Raw genomic sequence first — 24,277 nt, forward strand, 5'->3', positions numbered from 1 at the left:
AACAGTACCAACTGTGTTGAAAATGTTTAGTACTCTGGGTGCAACAATATCTGAGATCAATGGTTGACGAGTGCGTGGGTATGCAAAGTTATCTGGCACCACACTTGGCCTAAACGACCATTTGGGGAAAAACAAATGAACAAACGGTGTAACTGTTTACTACACAAGCTAGTTGGTGGTAATACTTACCAGATGACCGAAGCTTCCAATTAACAAATTAACATACAGTAGGGACCCTCTTAAAATGGTGCAATGCACGTTTGCATCCTCAGAATCTCACAATACACTAGAAATGCATGCGCTGGCAAACATTTCAGAAATCTTTAGAATTTTTGGAAATTTAGGGCAAGATGTGGTACAAAATAATCTATTTTTTAGGAGACAAAATTAGATAACATGTTCTGGTGAACAAATTTATTTCAGTGTATTGGTGAATTATATCTCTAAGACGATCAGTATTTTGATATATTTTTTTTTTTTATGTGCACAAAGAAAAATCCTTATTACACAAAGAAATGCTTGCAAAATGGATTCATTCATTAATTGGTTACTCGTGCGTCATCAGCAGCTGGCTGAACCTCAGTGTTATTTAACAAACATTAGTAGAAAAAATGGCCAAGGATAGGGACTTTAGACTTATTATTCCATAAACACATCCCTTATAATTAGGAAATCAATGACTTCCTAATAGTGCACATTACAGTGAGAGAGTGGCCAAAGTGGAACACCCAATAGAGTGGATTAGATGAGTACATGTATAAAGAAAAGAAGAGCAGGATTGGTAACAGTGGGTAAGATTTCAGTTACAATAGAGACAATAAAAGCTCCAACAAACCAGCTTTTAACAGAAAACACATACCAGACAGCACTCAGAGTAGGATTTTTTAGGAGGTCGTGCAGGCGGGGGTGGCCCCTGGTCCCACTCCCAGAACGCCATAGAGTTCTGTCGAATCAAAAGCTCCTCTGATGGCTGAGAGAAGCAAAAGCACCACAGGCAAACAAAGAAAATGCCAGAGAGGAAGCGAGAAAAATATGCATGCATATGGTCCAGAACAAAAGAAATAAGAGAACAAAAGTAAATATAGCAACAGTAACAGAAATGTGGAAAAATGCTATGCTGTTCAAAGACACTGCTAACATGTTCTGCCAATGTCACAGAGGCTGATTATTTAGTATAATTCAGTAAATATGGCTTTTAAAAATACAAGGGAGCAACAAGGCACTGCTGGTTTTGAACTGAATTCACTTTTTAAATTAAACTATGTTTGTTAATATTCATTTTTTGACACTGAATCTTACTAGTCAGTATCAATAAGCAGAACTCATATCCAACTCGTGAAAAGTAAAAAAATTTAAAAAATTAAAAAAAGTGTGTGTGTGTGCATTTATATATATATATATATATATAATGCACAGCATGTGTATCTGCAGCTACACATGCCATCGAATATATATATATATATATATATATATATATATATATATATATATATATAAATAATGTCACTTACCCAGTGTACATCTGTTCGTGGCATGAGACGCTGCCGATTCACATGCTGTGCATTATCCTGCCATCTAGTGTCGGGCTCGGAGTGTTACAGGTTGTTTTTCTTCGAAGAACTATTTTCGAGTCACGAGACCGAGTGACTCCTCCCTTTCGGCTCCACTGCGCATGGGCGTCGACTCCTCCTTAGATTGTTTTCCCCACAGAGGGTGAGGTAGGAGTTGTGAGTATACTAGAGGTGCCCATGCAATGGAGTAGTTATGTATGTACTTAATGTGTATCAAAAGAATATTTATTTACATATTTACAATTTTCATTCAACTAAGAACGGCTACCGGGGAGGTGGGAGGGCGCATGTGAATCTGCAGCGTCTCATGCCACAAACAGATGTACACTTTGTAAGTGACATTTTCCGTTCGGTGGCATGTGTAGCTGCAGATACCCATCCGTCCTCTAGTCTATGCACAGCATGTGTATGTGGAAATACGCATCCTTGAGATCCAATGTTGACATTTATTCCTCCTTTTTTAGTAAGGGAACCACGTCTTGAAGTGTTACCATGTGGAAGTGGTCTGATTTGATGAAGAGATTCAGTTTTCTGAGATCTAAGATAGGTCTTAACGTTTTGTCCTTTTTTGGAATTAGGAAATATAGTGAGTAGACGCCTGTTCCTTTCTGATGATTGGGTACTAGTTCTATTGCTTGTTTTTGTAATAGTGCTTGTACCTCGATTTGTAATAGGTCTAAGTGTTGTTTGGACAGATTGTGTGTTCTTGGTGGCACGTCTGGTGGGTATTTTGTGAATTCTATGCAATAACCATGTTGGGTAATTGATAGGACCCATGCGTATGTGGTAATATGTGTCCAGTTTTGAAAATATGTGATTAGCCTCCCCCCCCCCCACTGGTGATAAGTGTTGGGGTTTTGTGACATTGAAGTCACTGTTTGGTCTGGCTTGGTTTGGTTGCTTGGAACTTTCCCCTTCCTCTTGGGAATTGTCCTCTATAGGAACCACAAAACCCTCCCCTTTGATATTGTGCCTGATAGGTGGGTCTGGTTTGAGAGGTGGAAGGCTCTGATGTTTGTTGTCGAAAACCTCCTCTAAATTGTGGTTTCCTAAAGGTGCCTCTGACTTGTGGGGAATAGAGCGCGCCCATGGCTTTGGCCGTGTCCGTGTCTTTTTTTCAACTTCTCAATTGCTGTGTTAACTTCCGGCCCAAACAACTGTTCCTGATTAAATGGCATGTTCAACACCGCTTGTTGGATGTCTGGCTTGAATCTTCTTAACCACGCATGCCTGCGAATGGTTACCGCCGTGTTAACCGTTCGTGCTGCCGTGTCTGCCGAGTCTAGTGCAGACCTTATCTGGTTGTTAGATATGGCCTGTCCTTCTTCCACAACCTGTTAAGCACGTTTCTGATGTTCCTTGGGCAAGTGCTGTATGATGTGTTGCATCTCGTCCCAGTGTGCCCTGTCGTAGCGAGCAAGTAGGGCTTGTGAATTAGCAATCTGCAAATGATTGGCTGCTTGTGCTGCCACTCGTTTGCCCACAGCGTCAAACTTTCTGCTCTCTTTGTCAGGCAGTGGAGCGTCTCCTGACGATTGAGAGTTTGCTCTCTTTCTTGCTGCTCCTACAACCACTGAGTCCGGTGTAAGTTGTTGTGTTATGAACACAGGATCTGTTGGGGGAGGCTTGTACTTCTTCTCAACCCTAGGCGTGATAGCCCTTCCCTTAACTGGCTCCTAGAATACTTGTTTTGCGTGTTTGAGCATACCCGGGAGCATTGGTAGACTCTGATAGGAAGCGTGTGTGGATGCTAAGGTGTTAAACAGGAAATCATCCTCTATTGGCTGAGTGCATTGCTACGTTGTGGAACGTAGCTGCCCTAGATAGTACCTGGTATATGCAGTACTGTCTTCTGGAGGTGACGGCTTTGTTGGATAACAGTCCGGACTGTTATCCGATACTGGTGCATCATATAAGTCCCAAGCATCAGCATCATCCTGTGTAATCCCTGTATGTGTGGGTGACTGCCTTGGAGGTGTTCCCACTGGTGACAGTTGTGGTGGGGACGGTTGTGGTGAAAACATTGATGGTTGTGATTTGTCTCTAACCACCTTTGCCTTAGGCTGCATTTCTGTCTCCTGAAATGCAAGTTTCCTTTTAGATTTGATTGGAGGTAAAGTTTGTATTTTTCCAGTCTTTCTGGATATGTAACCTCCTTTGTGTATGGTCCGGTTCTTCCATACTTAATTCCTGCTCAAATCTATGTCTTTCCTTCATTTGGCTGGAAAGTCCTTGCTCCTCTGTGTAAGAGCTTCTTTTCAGCTCCGAAGCCGTTTTTTCCAGTACCGAGGTTTCAGATATAGTCATTTTCGGTTCCGAAGATATTTTTCTCACTTTGGGGGAGTCGAACTCTCGATGTCGAGATCATTCGGTGCCAGAATCTCAACCGGAGTCCGAAGTTTTCGGCAAATCCCTGGCCTTTTTCGGTGCTGATGTTCGGTCACCTTCTGTAAGGAAATGCCTCCTTGGCATGGTTGCCCCCTGACTTTTTGCCTTTGCTGATGCTATGTTTACAATTGAAAGTGTGCTGAGGCCTGCTAACCAGGCCCCAGCACCAGTGTTCTTTCCCTAACCTGTACTTTTGTATCCACAATTGGCAGACCCTGGCATCCAGATAAGTCCCTTGTAACTGGTACTTCTAGTACCAAGGGCCCTGATGCCAAGGAAGGTCTCTAAGGGCTGCAGCATGTCTTATGCCACCCTGGAGACCTCTCACTCAGCACAGACACACTGCTTGCCAGCTTGTGTGTGCTAGTGAGGACAAAACGAGTAAGTCGACATGGCACTCCCCTCAGGGTGCCATGCCAGCCTCTCACTGCCTATGCAGTATAGGTAAGACACCCCTCTAGCAGGCCTTACAGCCCTAAGGCAGGGTGCACTATACCATAGGTGAGGGTACCAGTGCATGAGCACTGTACCCCTACAGTGTCTAAGCAAAACCTTAGACATTGTAAGTGCAGGGTAGCCATAAGAGTATATGGTCTGGCAGTCTGTTTTACACGAACTCCACAGCACCATAATGGCTACACTGAAAACTGGGAAGTTTGGTATCAAACCTCTCAGCACAATAAATGCACACTGATGCCAGTGTACATTTTATTGCAAAATACACCCCAGAGGGCACCTTAGAGGTGCCCCCTAAAACTTAACCGACTATCTGTGTAGGCTGACTAGTTCCAGCAGCCTGCCACACTAGAGACATGTTGCTGGCCACATGGGGAGAGTGCCTTTGTCACTCTGAGGCCAGTAACAAAGCCTGCACTGGGTGGAGATGCTAACACCTCCCCCAGGCAGGAGCTGTAACACCTGGCGGTGAGCCTCAAAGGCTCACCCCTTTGTCACAGCACCGCAGGACACTCCAGCTAGTGGAGTTGCCCGCCCCCTCCGGCCCCGGCCCCCACTTTTGGCGGCAAGGCCGGAGAAAATAATGAGAACAACAAGGAGGAGTCACTGGCCAGTCAGGACAGCCCCTAAGGTGTCCTGAGCTGAGGTGACTCTAACTTTTAGAAATCCTCCATCTTGCAGATGGAGGATTCCCCCAATAGGGTTAGGATTGTGACCCCCTCCCCTTGGGAGGAGGCACAAAGAGGGTGTACCCACCCTCAGGGCTAGTAGCCATTGGCTACTAACCCCCCAGACCTAATCACGCCCTTAAATTTAGTATTTAAGGGCTACCCTGAACCCTAGAAAATTAGATTCCTGCAACAACAAGAAGAAGGACTGCCTAGCTGAAAACCCCTGCAGAGGAAGACCAGAAGACAACAACTGCCTTGGCTCCAGAAACTCACCGGCCTGCCTCCTGCCTTCCAAAGAACTCTGCTCCAGCGACGCCTTCCAAAGGGACCAGCGACCTCTGAATCCTCTGAGGACTGCCCTGCCAAAGGAGCAGCTTTAAAGAACCCTGCAATCTCCCCGCAAGAAGCGTGAGACTTGCAACACTGCACCCGGCGACCCCGACTCGGCTGGTGGAGAACCAACACCTCAGGGAGGACCCCCGGACTACTCTACGACTGTGAGTACCAAAACCTGTCCCCCCTGAGCCCCCACAGCGCCACCTGCAGAGGGAATCCCGAGGCTTCCCCTGACCGCGACTCTCTGAAACCTAAGTCCCGACGCCTGGAAAAGACCCTGCACCCGCAGCCCCCAGGACCTGAAGGACCGGACTTTCACTGCAGACGTGACCCCCAGGAGTCCCTCTCCCTTGCCCAAGTGGAGGTTTCCCCGAGGAAGCCCCCCCTTGCCTGCCTGCAGCGCTGAAGAGATCCCTTGATCTCTCATTGACTTCCATTGCGAACCCGACGCTTGTTCTAACACTGCACCCGGCCGCCCCCGCGCCGCTGAGGGTGAAATTTCTGTGTGGGCTTGTGTCCCCCCCGGTGCCCTACAAAACCCCCCTGGTCTGCCCTCCGAAGACGCGGGTACTTAACTGCAAGCAGACCGGAACCGGGGCACCCCCTTCTCTCCATTCTAGCCTATGCGTTTTGGGCACCACTTTGAACTCTGCACCTGTCCGGCCCTGAGCTGCTGGTGTGGTAACTTTGGGGTTGCTCTGAACCCCCAACGGTGGGCTACCTTGGACCAAGAACTGAACCCTGTAAGTGTCTTACTTACCTGGTAAAACTAACAAAAACTTACCTCCCCAGGAACTGTGAAAATTGCACTAAGTGTCCACTTTTAAAGTAGCTATTTGTGAATAACTTGAAAAGTATACATGCAATTGAAATGATTCAAAGTTCCTAATGTACTTACCTGCAATACCTTTCAAACAAGATATTACATGTTAAATTTGAACCCGTGGTTCTTAAAATAAACTAAGAAAAGATATTTTTCTATAACAAAACCTATTGGCTGGATTTGTCTCTGAGTGTGTGTACCTCATTTATTGTCTATGTGTATGTACAACAAATGCTTAACACTACTCCTTGGATAAGCCTACTGCTCGACCACACTACCACAAAATAGAGCATTAGTATTATCTATTTTTACCACTATTTTACCTCTAAGGGGAACCCTTGGACTCTGTGCATGCTATTCCTTACTTTGAAATAGCACATACAGAGCCAACTTCCTACACCTTATTTTCGATGGGTTAAGCCATGACCATGGCCTGTTGGTGGTGGCGTCCCCTTGGCCTTAAATATCTTTGTGTGAGTTTTGGACGGGGAAGGTTTACTCATTGATTGCTGCACCGTCGAGGTTCGGTCACTTTCGAATTCGTCCGAGTCTGATCCCTGGATGGAAATGCTTTCCTCCTCTCCGACGTCGAGGTGCTCTCTCGCTCTTTTTCGATTGAAGCGCTCGACAAGCCTCGCAAGTATCCTCCCTGTGTTCAGGTGATAAACAAGATTACAGACCAGGTGCTGGTCTGTATAAGGATACTTCGAATGACACTTAGGACAGAAGCGGAAGGGGGTCTGGTCCATTAGTCTTCAACGACGGGTGTGGTCGGGCCGACCAGGCCTTGGTGAAGACAGAAAGCCCCGGAGGGCCGCCGAAGCGCTCTTGATGTCGGTGCTGATACAATAACACTAACCAGGTACCGAACGATAACAATACCGAATTTTCAATAATTCAGCTAACTTTCCCGATTCGAAATACAGAGCGAACAGGAACACGTCCGAACCCGATGGCGGAAAGAAAACAATCTAAGATGGAGTCGACGCCCATGCGCAATGGAGCCGAAAGGGAGGAGTCACTCGGTCCCGTGACTCGAAAACACTTCTTCGAAGAAAAACAACTTGTAACACTCCGACCCAACACCAGATGGCGAGCTCATGCATACCATGTGTATCTACAGCGACAGATGCCATCGAACAATTATTTTCCAACTCCTCACGATCCAGGAATGGGTTGGAAATTCTGCAGCTCCAAGAGGAGAACGTTCGGGTATTAAAGGAGTTATTTTCCTGCATAACATGTCTGTGTGGATATTAAACAGCCAATCACCATCTATTGCATTCTAAATATCTGTGGCCACATATCTGGGTATGACTGGCGTAAACACTGGTGTATACAGGACAAATGTATAGGGACACATGAAGGGGTGAGGGTAATGCGCGGATAGTGGTGCCAATCCCAATAATATATATATATATATATATATATATTTTTTTTTTTACTTCACTAGTGGGAATTCAGCTATGGGAGATAATTAAGGCGTGGCAAGTAACATTTTCTTTGAAGTACTGAAGCTCCAGCAAGGGACAAAATGTACTTAAATGTTGACTACTAGCAGCAGCTTTTTTCCAGCAAGTTTTAAGACATGATATGCAAAAAATGTAATGAATGTAAAAAACAGCAAATATTATGAGAAAGATGAAAGGTTTTAACAAACAAATGAAGGAAGAAACCACAGAAAATGAAAAGGCTTATGAAAGTACAAAGCTTTTAAAGTGTTACAATGTTTTCTACATCACAGCTCTTTGGAAAGGACAAGTAAAAGCAGAACATCTATCCACCACACAGAAAAGAACAATAATCCCTCTAGATGGGAAATGGATTGTTAGACTTCAGCAAAATTTACCATGTTTTATTAGAAAAGTTAAACACTGGAAGGAAGACATACATCTACTGATGTTTTGTGAAGCTACTTTACCAGCATAATTTCAAGAAATGCTTGGCCGTCAATGCTTTAAACATTTTGTTATGCATGGTCCTGGTAGAAAGCCACTATTGTGAATAACTGGATTCAAATTCAGTAGCTCTCTGCTATGATGCAGCAACAGTTGTTCACAAAAGCTGTTACCCACTGTTGCTACGTCAAAGGAATTCACAGTTGCTCTTGAGGGGCTCTCAAAGAGCCTGTCAGAGCAGCGCTGGAAAACAGAGCACAGATTGTGAAGGAGAAGGCAGAGACAGTGGTAGGCTGGGTGGCAGAAGGGTTGGCATTTTTTTCAACATTTTGGAAATGAAAGACCGGCCCTGCTATGTATGCCTCATCAATTACTCCTCTGCCCCTTGACATTAGGGGCAGATGAATTGGGGGGCAATACATAAACTTATAGAAGGGTAAAATGTGAATTACAGGGATGTTTTTCATCTCAGGAGGTTCAGAGTGAAGCTATAGACAACTAAAGCTTGTACTTATAATCTTTTGTATGTCACTTATATAGATTTATAGATGTATAACTGCAACTTTTCTATCATGCAACCTTAGCGTTGTTTAACGTATGAGAAGTCAAATCATTACATCCTACATACCTCTCTCAAATCATTATCCAAACCAAGGTGTTCCGAATGTTGTCTGTGGCGATCCTTTCTGCGCTGAGCTGTGGCACTTCTACTCACCCAGCGACTGTAAAACAATAATACAACTTATTTACAGGTCATACCTTTGAGGGTCTTGATTTTTTAACATTACAAAAAATCTATATTCATGTTATATGTTGTGTGTGTGCGCGTACATATCTATATGGAAAATGTTACTTACCTAGTGGACATTTATTTGTGGCATGTAGTGCTGCAGATTCACATGCTTTGCATAAGTCTGCCATCTAGTATTGGGCTCGGAGTGTTACAAGTTGTTTTTCTTCAAAGAAGTCTTTTTTAGTGTCATGGGATCGAGTGAGTCCTCCTCTCGGTGATAGTGCGCATGGGTATCAACTCCTAAGTTAGATTGTTTTCCCGCAGAAGGTTATAGGAAGGGCTGATCGAGTGAAAAAATTTGTATGTACAACTACATGTAATAAATAAGATGTCCATGCAAATATAGATATATATACACATGTGTACAAATGAGTACTGCAACGAGTGCAGGCTCCCAGGGAAGAGGGAGGGCGCATGTGAATCTGCAGCACTACATGCCACAAACAGATGTGCATTGGGTAAGGGACATTTTTTGTTCAGTGGCATGTGAAGCTGCAGATACACAAGCTGTGCATAGACTAAAAATCAGTTCTCCTCCCAATAAAGCAGTGGCTAGCCTGTAGGGGTTGAACTGGTCTGAAATAGTGTTTTTAGCACTGCTTGTCCAACATTAGCTTGTTTTGATAAAACATCCACACAGTAATGTTTTGTGAATATATGTGGTGTGGACCATGTGGCAGCTTTGTATATGTCTGCCATTGGTATGTTTCCTAAGAATGCCATAGAGGCACCCCTTTTTCCTAGTGGAAATGTGCTAATCCTTGTTTTGAAATGGGATTACCTTTATGTGGTTGTTGGAAAGGAACAAAAAGCTGTTTACTTTTCCTAAAATCTTTTGTTCTGTCAACGTAGTACATTAGAGCTCTTTTAGGTCAAGAGTGTGTAGAGCTCACAGTAGAGTTTTGCCGGTCTTCTTTCCACAGCCATTCTACTGTCTGATTAATGTGAAAAGGTGAAACTACTTTTGGTAAAACATTTGTGTAGGAAGTTGGCTCTCTACGTACTATTTCAAAGTAAGAAATAGCATGCACAGAGTCCAAGGGTTCCCCTTAGAGGTAAGATAGTGTCAAAAAGAGATAATTCTAAAGCTCTATTTTGTGGTAGTATGGTCGAGCAGTAGGCTTACCAGAGGGTAGTGTTAAGCATTTGTTGTACACACACAAGCAATAAATGAGGAACACACACTCAGACAATTCCAGGCCAATAGGTTTTTGTATAGAAAAATATATTTTCTTAGTTTACTTTAAGAACCACAGGTTCAAGATTTACAATCAATACTTCAAATGAAAGGTACTTCACTTAGGTATATTAGGAACTTTGAATCAGCAAAATAGCATGTGCAGTTTTGGCAAAAATGGCAATAAGCTATTTTAAAACTAGACAGTGCAAATTTCAATAGTTCCTGGGGGAGGTAAGTATTTGTTAGTTTTGCAGGTAAGTAAACCACCTACAGAGTTCAAAGTTGGGTCCAAGGTAGCCTACCGTTGGGGGTTCAGGGCAACCCCAAAGTTACCACACCAGCCGCTCAGGGCCGGTCAGGTGCAGAGGTCAAAGGGGTGCCCAAAACACACAGGCTTCAATGGAGAAGGGGGTGCCCCGGTTCCAGTCTGCCAGCAGGTAGATACCCGCGATTTCGGAGGGCAGACCAGGGGGGTTTTGTAGGGCACCGGGGGGGGACACAAGTCAGCACAAAAAGAACACCCTCAGCCGCACGGGGCGGCCGGGTGAAGAGTGCAAACAGGCACCGGGTTTGCAATGGAGTTCAATGGGAGACCCAGGGGTCTCTTCAACGAAGCAGGCAGGCAAGGGGGGGGCTCCTCGGGGTAGCCACCACGTGGGCAAGGGAGAGGGCCACCTGGGGGTCGCTTCTGCACTGGAGTTCGGATCCTTCAGGTCCTGGGGGCTGCGGGTGCAGTGTCTTTACCAAGCGTCGGATTCTTGGAAGCAGGCAGTCGTGGTCAGGGGGAGCCTCTGGATTCCCTCTGCAGGTGTCTCTGGGGGGGTGGCACAGGGGGGTCAACTCTGGCTACTCACAGGGTCGCAGTAGAGTCCTCCCTGTAGTGTTGTTTCTCCGCAGGTCGAGCCGGGGGCGTCAGGTGCAGAGTGAAAAGTCTTGTGCTTCCGGCAGGAAACGTGCAGTCCTTTAAAGTTTGTTTCTTTGTTGCAAAGTTGTTTCTTCTTTGGAGCAGAGCCGCTGTCCTCAGGAGTTCTTCGTCCTCTTAGATGCAGGGTAGTCCTCTGAGGCTTCAGAGGTCGCTGGACCCTCTGGGACGTGTTGCTGGTGCAGTTTTTCTTGAAGTGGGGAGACAGGCCGGTAGGGCTGGGGCCAAAGCAGTTGGTGTCTCAGTCTTCTCTGCAGGGCTTCAGGTCAGCAGTCCTTCGTCTTCAGGTTGCAGGAATCGGTCTTCCTAGGTTCTGGGGGCCCCTAAATACTCAATTTAGGGGTGTGTTTAGGTCTGGGGGGGTTAGTAGGCAATGGCTACTAGCCCTGAGGGTGGCTACACCCTCTTTGTGCCTCCTCCCTGAGGGGAGGGGGGCACATCCCTAATCCTATTGGGGGAATCCTCCATCTGCAAGATGGAGGATTTCTAAAAGTCAGAGTTACCTCCGCTCAGGACACCTTAGGGGTTGGCCTGACTGGCCAGTGACTCCTTGTTTTTCTCATTATCTCCTCCGGCCTTGCCGCCAAAAGTGGGGCCGTGGCCAGAGGGGGGCGGGCATCTCCACTAGCTGGAGTACCCTGGGGCGCTGTAACAAAGGGGGTGAGCCATTGAGGCTCACCGCCAGGTGTTACAGTTCCTGCAGGGGGAGGGGAGAAGCACCTCTACCCAGTACAGGCTTTGTTACTAGCCACAGAGTGACAAAGGCACTCTTCCCATGTGGCCAGCAACATGTCTGGTGTGTGGCAGGCTGGCAAAACTAGTCAGCCCACACTGGAAGTCAGGTATGTTTTCAGGGGGCATCTCTAAGATGCCCTCTGGGGTGTATTTCACAATAAAATGTACACTGGCATCAGTGTGCATTTATTGTGCTGAGAAGTTTGATACCAAACTTCCCAGTTTTCAGTGTAGCCATTATGGTGCTGTGGAGTTCGTGTTGGACAGACTCCCAGACCATATACTCTTATGGCTACCCTGCACTTACAATGTCTAAGGTTTTGCTTAGACACTGTAGGGGCATAGTGCTCATGCACCTATGCCCTCACCTATGGTATAGTGCACCCTGCCTTAGGGCTGTAAGGCCTGCTAGAGGGGTGACGTATCTATGCCATAGGCAGTGTGAGGTTGGCATGGCACTCTGAGGGGAGTGCCATGGCGACTTAGTCATTTTCTCCCCACCAGCACACACAAGCTGGCAAAGCAGTGTGTCTGTGCTGAGTGAGGGGTCCCCAGGGTGGCATAAGATATGCTGTAGCCCTTAGAGACCTTCCCTGGCATCAGGGCCCTTGGTACCAGGGGTACCAGTTACAAGGGACTTATCTGGATGCCAGGGTGTGCCAATTGTGAAAACAAAGGTACAGTTTTAGGGAAAGAACACTGGTGCTGGGGCCTGGTTAGCAGGCCTCAGCACACTTTCAAATCATAACTTGGCATCAGCAGAGGCACAAAGTCAGGGGGTAACCATGCCAAGGAGGCATTTCCTTACAATTTGGGTTTGTCCTAAGTACCACATTGTGTTTGTGTACTTCGAAAAATGGTTCCTCTAGAGTAAATGCCTGAATTCCACTCACCCTTCTTAATGAAGTAATTGCTACTCAGAAAGCAACTTTCCATGTGAGAAATCGAATATCACAGGAGTGCATGGGTTTGAATGGTGGTCCCATTAGTCTTGTGAGTATAATATTGAGATTCCATGCAGGAACTGGTGGAATAATGCTTTTAAGTCCTTCCATAAAAGCTTTTATGACAGGAACTCTAAAGAGAAAAGCATGTTGTATGGTTTGTAGGTACGCTGATATGGTTGTTAGATGAATTTTAATAGAGGGAAAGACAAAGGTTGCTTTTTGTAAATAAAGCAAATAGCACACAGTATTTTTACTGATGCTTTAAGTGGATCTATATTTTTAGGTTGGCAGTATTATACGAACCGTTTTCACTTATTTGCATAGCATTTTCTGGTTGTTGGTTTACATGCTTGGTTTGGAACGTCCATACATTCTAATGGAAGGTGTAAATAACCAAACTCTATGACTTCAGGAGCCAAATTGCTAAATTGAGTACACTGGGATTGGGTTGCCCGATTTGACTTTTGTTCTGTGTTAAAAGATCTGGTATTTTTGGAAGTTTGTGATGGGGTACTACTGACAGTTCCAGGAGTGTTGTGTACCAGTGTTGGCGTGCCCTTGTGGAAGCTATGAGTATCATGGTGAGAGAGGTGCGACACATTTTGTTGACCAGAAATGGAATTAATGGGAGAGGGGGAAAAGCGTAAGCAAATGTCCCGACCAGTTGATCCATAAAGCATTGCCCTTGGACTCAGGTGTCTGGATGCGAAGTTTTGGCATTTTGCATTTTCGCTGGTTGCGAAAATGTCTATGTCTGGTGTTCCCCACATTTAAAAGTAATGGTGAAATACCTGTGGGTGAATCTCCCACTTGTGTATTTGTTGTTGCGTCCTGCTTAGTAGGTCTGCTAACTGGTTGTGTATCTCTGGGATGTATTCCGCTAGTAAGTAAATTTGATTGTGAATTGCCCATTTCCATATTGTTTGAGCTAGAAGGGACAATTGGGATGAATGTGTCCCCACTTGTTTTTTCAGATAATACATTGTTGTCATGTTGTCTGTTTTTATTAAGACAGTCTTGTGTGTGATCTGAGGTTGAAATGCATTGAGGGCCAAGAACACTGCTAACAATTCTAGATGGTTTATGTGCTAAGTTAATTGTGTTGAGTCCCATTCCCCTTGTACGGCTAGGTTGTTGAGATGAGCTCCCCAACCGGACGCATCTGTTGTGATTATGGTCTGTAGCAATGGGTCCTGAAATGGCCGCCCTTTTGTTAAGTTGTTGTGATTCGTCCATTTCAGAGATTTGTAGGTTTGGCGGTCTAACAACACTAGATCCTATAACTGACCCTGTGCCTGAGACCATTGTGGTCTCATGTTTAGTCTTGTATGTGGTACTACTGCTATGCATGATGCCATCATTCCCAATAGTTTCATGATAAATCTTACAGTTCAAGTTTGATTGACCTGTATTTGTGATATGAGGTATTGAAAAGTCTGTATCCTCTGTGGATTTGTGTAGGCTAAGGCTATTTCACCTAAATAAGGGTGAACCTGTGCTGGTTGAAGATGAGATTTTTGGTAATTGATTGTGAACCCTAATGTGTGTAGGATATCTATTGTGCATTGAGTGTACTGTTAACACTGTAGAATATTGTTGGCCTTTATTAGCCAATCATCTACATAAGGGAAGCCATGTATGTGTTGTCTTTTGAGGTGAGCTGCTACTACAGCGAGACATTTTGTGAAAACCCTTGGAGCTATTGTTATACCGAAGGGAAGTACTTTGAATTGGTAGTGTTTGCCTGATATTACAAATCTTAAGTATTTTTGGTGAGCTGGATGTATGGGAATGAGGCGTCCTTGAGATCTAACGCAGTTATGTAATCGTGTTTTTGTAGTAGGGGAATTACATCCTGTAGAGTGACCATGTGAAAATGTTCCGACAGGATGTAAAGATTTAGAGGTCTGAGATCTAGGATGGGTCTGAGTACCATTCTTTTTTGGTATAAGGCAATATAGTGAATATACTCCTGTTCCTTGCTGTGAAATTGGAACCATTTCTATTGGCCCTTTTACTAAGAGATTGCACCTCTTGTTTTAGCGGAACAGTGTGTTCCGGAGAGTCTGTGAGAACGAGGGGGAATATTTGGTGGAGTAGAAATTAGTTCAAGGCAACAACCATAGCAGATAATTGAAAGTACCCACTGATCTGTGGTGATGTTTTGCCAGTGAGAGTTAAATTGTTGCAGTCCTCCTCCCACAGGAGACATGTGGGATTGCTGGATGTTGAGGAAGTCATTGTTTTGTGGGTATGGTAGCACTTCTTGAGGCATAAAACGTTCTTCTGGCTCTACAGTTTTGCCCTCTGTAACAGCCTCTAAATGACCCTCTTGAATAATATTGTTGCATTTGTTTGGGATGGGAGGTGGAAGCCTCTGTAGTTTGGGGTTTGGATCCACCCCTAAACTGTTGTTTCTGAAAGGAACCTCTAAAATGTGAGATATACAGGGCTCCCATGGCTTTTGCAGTGTCAGAATCCTTTTGGAGTTTCTCGACAGTAGTATCCACTTCCAGTCCGAATAGATGGAGTTTATCGAAAGGCATGTTAAGCACTGCCTGCTGGATTTCTGGTTTAAAACTGGCGGACCTTAGCCATGCATGTCTTTGGATTGTTACGCTAGTATTGATACGTTTAGCTGCAGTGTCAGCTGCGTCTAGGGCAGATCTAATCTGGTTGTTAGTAATAGCCTGTCCCTCTTTAACAATTTGCTGCGCTCTTTTTTTGGTGCTCCTTGGGTAGATACTGCAAGAATTCTTGCATTTCATTCTAGTGTGCCCTGTCATACCTTGCTAACAGGGCTCAGGAATTGGCAATATGAAGTTGGTTCTGAGTACAGCTTGACCTACTGTGGCTTGCTGTGTTGCTAAAACATCTACACAATAGTTATTAGTACATGTATGTGGTGTTGACCAAGTAACTGCTTTACATATTTCAGCCATTGGTATATTTCCTAAGAAGGCCATTGTAGCACCTTTCTTCCTTGTGGACTGTGCTTTAGGAACAGCTAAGAGTTGTCTTTTAGCTTTAAGGTAACAAGTTTGGATGCATTTTACTATCTATCTTGTAAACCTTGTTTTGAAATGGGGTTAACAGTATGAGGTTTTTGAAAAGCTACAAATAGCTGTTTAGTTTTCCTGAATGGTTTTGTTCTATCCATGTAGTACATTAGAGTTCTTTTAATGTCTAATGTATGTAGAGCTCTTTCTGCTACAGAATGTGGTTGTGGGAAGAAGACTGGTAGTTCCACTGTTTGATTGATATGAAAAGGTGATATTACTTTCGGAAGAAATTTTGGTTTCGTTCGTAGTACAACTTTATGTTTCTGTACCTGTATGAATGGTTCTTCAATAGTGAAAGCGTGAATTTCACTAACTCTTCGCAATGATGTAATTGCGACTAAGAAGGCAACTTTCCATGTTAAGAATTGCATTTGACATGAGTGCATAGGTTCAAATGGTGGGCCCATAAGTCGCGTAAGCACTGTGTTTAAATTCCAAGAAGGAACTGGAAGTATAGGTGGAATGATGCGTTTTAAGCCTTCCATGAAGGCTTTGATAATAGGTACTCTAAATAAAGACGTGCACTGTATATTTTGCAAATATGCAGAAATTGCAGATATGTATTTTTATGGAAGAGAATGCTAGATTTGATTTTTGCAAATGAAGCAAATAACATACAATATCCTGTATAAATGCTAAAAGAGGGGCAATTTGTTTAGACTGACAGTAATATACAAATAGTTTCCACTTGTTCGCATTGCATTGTCTGGCAGTTGATTTTCTTGCTTGCGTAATTACTTCCATACATTCAGTTGGTAGTTGTAAATACCCAAAGTCTATGATCTCAGGAGAAAAATCGCTAGATTGAGTGTGTTGGGATTGGAGTGCCTGATCTGCCCTTTGTTTTGTGTCAACAGATCTGGTCTGTTTGGGAGTTTTGAGTGTGGTACTACTCACAGGTCTAGTAGTGCTGTGTACCACGGTTGACGTGCCCACGTTGGCGCTATGAGTATCAGATTGAGCGTGTTTTGATGCAATTTGTTGACTAGAAATGGAATGAGCGGGAGAGAGGGAAAAGCGTAAGCAAATATCCCTGACCAATTCTTCCATAGAGCATTGCCCTTGGATAGGGGATGTGGGTATCTGGATGCGAAGTTTTGGCATTTTGCATTTTTGCTCGTGGCGAACAGATCCATATCTGGTGTTCCCCATTGTTCAAAATATTTTTGAAGTACTTGAGGGTGAATCTCCCACTCGTGTGTCTGTTGATGATTTTTGCTGAGAACATCCGCTAGCTGGTTGTGCATCCCTGGAATGTATTGTGCTACCAGGTGAATTTGATTGTGTATTGCCCATTTCCAAATTTTTTGAGTTAGGAGGGAGAGTTGGGACGAATGTGTCTCTCCTTGTTTGTTTAGGTAATACATGGTGGTCATGTTGTCTGTTTTGATCAGGACATTCTTGTGAATAAGGAGAGGCTGACAAACTTTGAGTGCTAGGAAGACAGCTAACAGCTCTAAGTGATTTATGTGTAGCTGTTTGTGATGTGAATACCATTGCCCTTGAATGTTGTGATTGTTGAGGTGAGCTCCCTAGCCAATCATTGATGCATCTGTTGCAACTATGGTCTGAGGCACAGGGTCTTGAAATGGCTGCCCTTTGTTGAGATTTGTGGAATTCCACCACTAAAGGGACATGTATGTTTAGTGGTCTATCAACACTAGATCTTGAAGTTGACCTTGTGATTGTGACCATTGTTGTGCAAGGCACAGTTGCAAGGGCTGCATGTTTAGTCTTGCATATGGAACAACTGCAATACATGCCATCATACCTAATAGTCTCATGACAAATTTTACAGTGTATTGTTGACCTGTCTGTATTTGTGCTAATACATTGTGGAATGCTTGTATTCTCTGCATATTTGGACTTGCAAGCGCTTTTTGAGTATTTAGTATTGCCCCTAAATACTGTTGTATTTGCGCAGGCTGTAGTTGTGACTTTTGGTAGTTTAGTGAGAACCCTAGCGTGTGCAGGGTTTGTATTACATAATGCACATGGTTTTGACACAGCGTATGACTGTTTGATTTTATTAGCCAATCGTCTAGCTATGGAAAGACATGTATGTGTTGTCTCTTAGGTAGGCTGCAACTACCTCTAGGCACTTTGTGAATACCCTTGGAGCTGTTGTTATTCCAAAGGGTAACTGTAAGGAAATGCCTCCTTGGCATGGTTACCCCCTGACTTTTTGCCTTTGCTGATGCTATGTTTTGAATGGAAAGTGTGCTGAGGCCTGCTAACCAGGCCCCAGCACCAGTGTTCTTTCCCTAACCTGTACTTTTGTATCCACAATTGGCACACCCTGGCATCCAGATAAGTCCCTTGTAACTGGTACCCCTGGTACCAAGGGCCCTGATGCCAGGGAAGGTCTCTAAGGGCTGCAGCATGTCTTATGCCACCCTGGGGACCCCTCACTCAGCACAGACACTGCTTGCCAGCTTGTGTGTGCTGGTGAGAACAAAATGAGTAAGTCGACATGGCGCTCCCCTCAGGGTGCCATGCCAGCCTCTCACTGCCTATGCAAGTATAGATAAGTCACCCCTCTAGCAGGCCTTACAGCCCTAAGGCAGGGTGCACTATACCATAGGTGAGGGCACCAGTGCATGAGCACTGTGTCCCTACAGTGTCTCAGCCAAACCTTAGACATTGTAAGTGCAGGGTAGCCATAAGAGTATATGGTCTGGGAGTCTGTCAAACACGAACTCCACAGCACCATAATGGCTACACTGAAAACTGGGAAGTTTGGTATCAAACTTCTCAGCACAATAAATGCACACTGATGCCAGTGTACATTTTATTGTGAAATACACCCCAGAGGGCACCTTAGAGGTGCCCCCTGAAACTGTATCCAACTACCTGTGTAGGCTGACTGGTTCCAGCAGCCTGCCACCCCCGAGACATGTTGCTGGCCACATTGGGAGAGTGCCTTTGTCACTCTGTGGCCAGTAACAAAGCCTGCACTGGGTGGAGATGCTATCACCTCCCCCAGGCAGGAGCTGTAACACCTGGCGGTGAGCCTCAAAGGCTCACCCCCTTTGTTCCAGCACCGCAGGGCACTCCAGCTAGTGGAGTTGCCCGCCCCCTCCGGCCACGGCCCCACTTTTGGCGGCAAGGCCGGAGGAAATAATGAGAATAACAAGGAGGAGTCACTGGCCAGTCAGGACAGCCCCTAAGGTGTCCTGAGCTGAAGTGACTAACTTTTAGAAATCCTCCATCTTGCAGATGGAGGATTTCCCCAATAGGGATAGGAATGTGACCCCCTCCCCTTGGGAGGAGGCACAAAGAGGGTGTACCCACCCTCAGGGCTAGTAGCCATTGGCTACTAACCCCCCAGACCTTAACACGCCCTTAAATTTAGTATTTAAGGGCTCCCCTGAACCTAAGAATTTAGATTCCTGCAACTTACAGAAGAAGAGGACTGCTGAGCTGAAAAACCCCTGCAGAAGAAGAAAGAAGACACTAACTGCTTTGGCCCCAGCCCTACCGGCCTGTCTCCTGCCTTCAGAAGAAAACTGCTCCAGCGATGCTTACCCCAGGACCAGCGACCTCTGAATCCTCAGAGGACTGCCCTGCTTCCAAAAGACCAAGAAACTCCCGAGAACAGCGGCCCTGTTCAACAAAGACTGCAACTTTGTATTCAGAGGAGCAGATTTAAAGACCCCTGCAATCCCCGCAAGAAGCATGAGACTTGCAACACTGCACCCGGTGACCCCGACTTGACTGGTGGAGAAAACGCTACAGGGAGGACCCTCCGGCGACTCCAAGACTGTGAGTAACCAAAGTTGTCCCCCCTGAGCCCCCCACAGCGACGCCTGCAGAGGGAATCCCGAGGCTCCCCCTGACCGCGACTGCCTGACTCTGAAATCCCGACGCCTGGAAAAGACCCTGCACCCGCAGCCCCCAGGACCTGAAGGATCGGAACTCCAGTGCAGGAGTGACCCCCAGGAGGCCCTCTCCCTTGCCCAGGTGGTGGCTACCCCGAGGAGCCCCCCCCCCCTTGCCTGCCTGCAACGCTGAAGAGACCCCTTGGTCTCTCATTGAAACCTATTGGAAACCAGACGCGTGTTTGCACACTGAACCCGGCCGCCCCCACGCTGCTGAGGGTGTACTTTTTGTGCTGACTGGTGTCCCCCCCGGTGCCCTACAAAACCCCCCTGGTCTGCCCTCCGAAGACGCGGGTACTTACCTGCTGGCAGACTGGAACCGGGGCACCCCCTTCTCCATTGAAGCCTATGTGTTTTGGGCACCTCTTTGATCTCTGCACCTGACCGGCCCTGAGCTGCTGGTGTGGTAACTTTGGGGTTGCTCTGAACCCCCAACGGTGGGCTACCTTAGACCCAAATCTGAACCCCGTAGGTGGTTTACTTACCTGCAAGAACTAACATTACTTTACCTCCCCCAGGAACTGTGAAAATTGCACTGTGTCCACTTTTAAAATAGCTATATGTGTTTTATGTAAAAAGTATATATGCTATTGTGATTATTCAAAGTTCCTAAAATACTTACCTGCAATACCTTTCAAATGAGATATTACATGTAGAATTTGAACCTGTAGTTCTTAAAATAAACTAAGAAAATATATTTTTCTATACAAAAACCTATTGGCCTGGAATTGTCTCTGAGTGTGTGTTCCTCATTTATTGCCTGTGTGTATGTACAACAAATGCTTAACACTACTACTTTGATAAGCCTACTGCTCGACCACACTACCACAAAATAGAGCATTAGTATTATCTCTTTTTGCCACTATCTTACCTCTAAGGGGAACCCTTGGACTCTGTGCATGCTATTCCTTACTTTGAAATAGCACATACAGAGCCAACTTCCTACAGTAACACTTTGAATTGATGGTGCATTCCTTGAATGACAAACCTGAGATATTTTCTGTCCGCAGGATGGATGGGTATGTGAAAATACACATCTCTGAGGTCTAATGTTGCCATGAAATCGTGTTGCTGAAGTAGTGGGATAACATCCTGTAGTGTTACCATATGAAAGTGTTTTGACCGAATGTAAAGATTGAGGGTTCTGAGATCTAATACTGGCCTTAAGGTGCCATCCTTTTATAGGAATGAGGAAATACAGTGAGTAAAATCCCATTCCTACTTGATTTTGTGGTACTGGTTCAATTGCTTGTTTGAGTAAGAGAGATTTGACCTCTTCCTGTAACAGAGTGATATGGTCTGTGGATAGCCTGTGTGGTCTTGGTTGAACGTTTGGTGGAGTTTGTATCAACTCTAGACAATAGCCATTGCGGATAATTGATAATACCCAGTTGTCTGTGGTAATGTTTAGCCAATTGTTGTGGAACTTTTCCCACAGGGGAGGTGTGAATTGGAAAGGAATAGTACAAGTCACGGTTTACCTTGTGAGGCTTGTTTTGATGTCTGATATTTTTCCCTGCCTCTGTGGTACTGGCCTCTATAACCTCTGAAACTACCTCTTTGATATGGAGGTTGGTAGGGTGATCTTGGCTGTGATGTCGATGGCTCTATACGCTGGGGCCTAAATCCACCTCTAAACTGTGGTTTCCGAAAGGATCCCCTGTATTGTGTGGTGTATAGCACACCCATGGCCTTTGCGGTGTCTGAGTCTTTATGCAATTTTTCAATTGCAGTGTACACCTCTGGGCCGAAAAGTTGTTTTTTATTGAACAGCATATTCAACACCGCTTGTTGAATTTCAGGTTTGAACCCAGAGGACCTGAGCCATGCGTGCCTCCTGATTGTTACAGCAGTGCTGACGCTCCTGGCAGCTGTGTCTGCTGAATCTAGGGCAGACCTAATTTGGTTATTGGAGATGGCTTGCCCTTCCTCTACTATCTGCTGTGCCCTCTTTTGATGTTCCTTGGGGAGATGCTGAATTATATCTCATCTCATCCCAATGTGCCCTATTGTATCTAGCCAACAACGCCTGAGAGTTGGCTATTCTCCATTGGTTGGCTGCCTGGGATGCCACTCTCTTCCCTGCAGCATCACATTTTCTGCTCTCTGTCTGGTGGGGGTGCATCACCTGATGACTGCAAGTTTGCCCTCTTCCTAGCAGCGCTTACTATAGTCTGGAGGGAGTTGCTGAGTTATATACACAGGATCAGAGGGAGGTGGCTTGTATTTCTTCTCTACCCTGGGAGTTATTGTTCTCGCTTTGACAGGCTTGCTAAAAATTTGATCAGCATGTTTTAGCATGCCTGGGAGCATAGAGAGCGACTGGTATGTTGTGTGTGTGGAGGAGAGTGTATTAAATAAAAAATCATCCTCCAACTGTTCAGTGTGCATGGTGACACTATGGTATGCTGCAGCCCTGGCTAGTACTTGATTGTACCCTGTACTATCTTCAGGTGGTGAAGGCTTTGAGAGATAGCAGTCTGGGTCATTATCAGGATCTGGATCATAAAGATCCCATGGATCTATATTGTCATGCTGTGAATCAAATAAATGTGATGGTGACTGCAGAGGTGTAGGGCTGGTAGGAGGAGATATACGTGGAGAGTGAGGAGGAGACTGAGAAAGAGAAAATTGAGGAGGTGGAGGTCTCTCCTTTGTTCTTGGCACTTTAGCTGGAGGCTGTGCAGTGTCCAATTCCTCCTGAAAGGCTAATTTCCTCTTTGGTTTTTGAGGAGGTGCAGTCAAAATTCTGCCATTTTCTTTGTGGATCTGAATCCTGGCTTGCCTTTCCATTCATTTGTTCTATGATAGGCTGCATTTGTGAGTCCTCCTCAGTAGATGTTTGGCTTTCTCCAAATACTTTTGAAAGTCCATGCTCCTTAGTGTAAGCCAGTTTTTTCGGCTCTGAAACTGGCTTTTTCAGGATCTAAAAAGATGGATTCGAAGATGGTCTTGGTTCTGAAAAAGATTTGAGATTTAGACTCGGAAGAGCAGTGTTTGCTTGGTTCGGATACGGAGCTTCGGCTCAAATCCGATGGCTTTGGAGGAGTGTCTTTTTGCGGTGCCAAACTTGTGGGTTGGTCACCGAAGGTCTTTTTTCAGGTCGAGCCATTGCCTTCAGGCAGTGGCGTCCCCAAGCCCTTATGTTTCGGCTTGGATGGGACAGGGGCAGGCGTACTCACATGCTGTCCTGCGTGACCGGTCTGTCCTCCTCGGATTCCTGCTCGGAGTCGGATCCTCGAATGGAGACAGTGGTCTGCATGATCTCTTCCTCTTCGACGTAGAGATGTTCGGCTTTTCTGTTTCGGAGCGTATTCTTGGATCGGAAGGATCTGCAGGCCTCGCAATTTTCTTCCCCATGGTGTGGAGAAAGGCAGAGATTACAGACCAGATGTTGCTCCGTATAAGGGAATTTAGCGTGGCACCGAGGACAGAATCGGAATGGAGTCCGGTCCATGAGGCTTCCACACTGTCGGCCCGATGAGGCCCGGGTTGGGAGCGGGCGCCCCGAAGGGCGAGTAAAGATGTTTGATCAGACGGTACCGAAGTGTCGATAGAAGGTGTAACGCAATCAAAACAATACCGCAGAGAAATAAAGAGTTCAAGCTTTTCCGAATCGAACTATCGGAGCGAAAGGAAACACGTCCGAACCTGATGGCGGAAAGAAAACAATCTAACATGGAGTCGATGCCCATGCGCAATGGAGCCGAAGAGGAGGACCACTCAATCCTGTGACTCAAAAACACTTCTTTGAAGAAAAACAACTTGTAACACTCCGAGCGCAACACTAGATGGCAGACGTATGCACAGCATGTGTATCTGCAGCTACACATGCCATTGAACACATTATATACACACACACACACACACACACACACACTTATTGTATTGTGTTGTCTATACCTTTTGGAGCCTTTTTTCCCTCCATTATGTATAGTACTTGCACACCATACTGAGTACCGTATATGCTATGATGGGGACCCTGACCTGTGCTCCAGAAATAGCAGTGGAACAACATACCAGAGTACCTGTGCAGGAATGTATGAGATTGATAAAGTGCCTTTATTCAACACGTATTTAAAACCATTACAATAGTGGAAAATATACTTCAGGGATTCATATATAAAACGTGTCTAATAATAAAACCATGAATACATTTAACCTGGCGCCTCCTGCGAGGCAAATGCCCGGGATACACATTTTCCCAACACCTGGTCTTGGATCGATCATTGGATACTTTCCACTACTGTCATGCCCTGGTTGGGGGAGATCAACAATTCATCGCATACATTGTCCGATCACTCCCCGGTGTGCTTGGTGGTTCCGATCCCTTACAGTGGGGGCCGGGGGCGCTACTGGCAATTCCCATGCTCAGCCTTGATGGATGCATCATGGACTATTTTGACCTGAACAAGGGAACGGTATCGACACAAGCAGTCCTTTGGGAAGCCTTCTAATTTATATAATGGGGGCATTGTCATTTCCAAAAACTGCGGGGTTCTGAAGGCAATTCGGAGCTCGCTTACCTGACTCGAGGACGATCTTCAAGCCATTGATGACCAAGACTCCATTTCCTGCAACAGCCCCCAGATGGCCAAACGACTCTTCGAGGAG

The 24,277-nt window shown here is 45.4% G+C and overlaps 1 protein-coding gene across 4 annotated transcripts in view; it reads right to left on the reverse strand.

The window, feature by feature from the left end:
- The window catches only part of DENND5B (DENN domain containing 5B), a 517,562-nt gene that overhangs the window by 325,183 nt on the left and 168,102 nt on the right, over positions 1-24,277 (reverse strand). For 2 of the 4 annotated variants that reach the window (XM_069228199.1, XM_069228196.1), the window contains 2 exons: positions 8,772-8,865; positions 860-970 (listed from right to left, as the gene is read on the reverse strand). In XM_069228199.1, coding sequence (XP_069084300.1) covers positions 860-970; positions 8,772-8,865 — 205 coding nt within the window. The remainder of the gene's footprint in view (positions 1-859; positions 971-8,771; positions 8,866-24,277) is intronic. The other 2 variants (XM_069228198.1, XM_069228197.1) reach the window with 1 other exon arrangement.

The sequence above is a fragment of the Pleurodeles waltl genome, chromosome 4_1 (assembly GCF_031143425.1).
Source record: "Pleurodeles waltl isolate 20211129_DDA chromosome 4_1, aPleWal1.hap1.20221129, whole genome shotgun sequence".
In the NCBI taxonomy this organism is placed as follows: Eukaryota; Metazoa; Chordata; class Amphibia; order Caudata; family Salamandridae; genus Pleurodeles; species Pleurodeles waltl.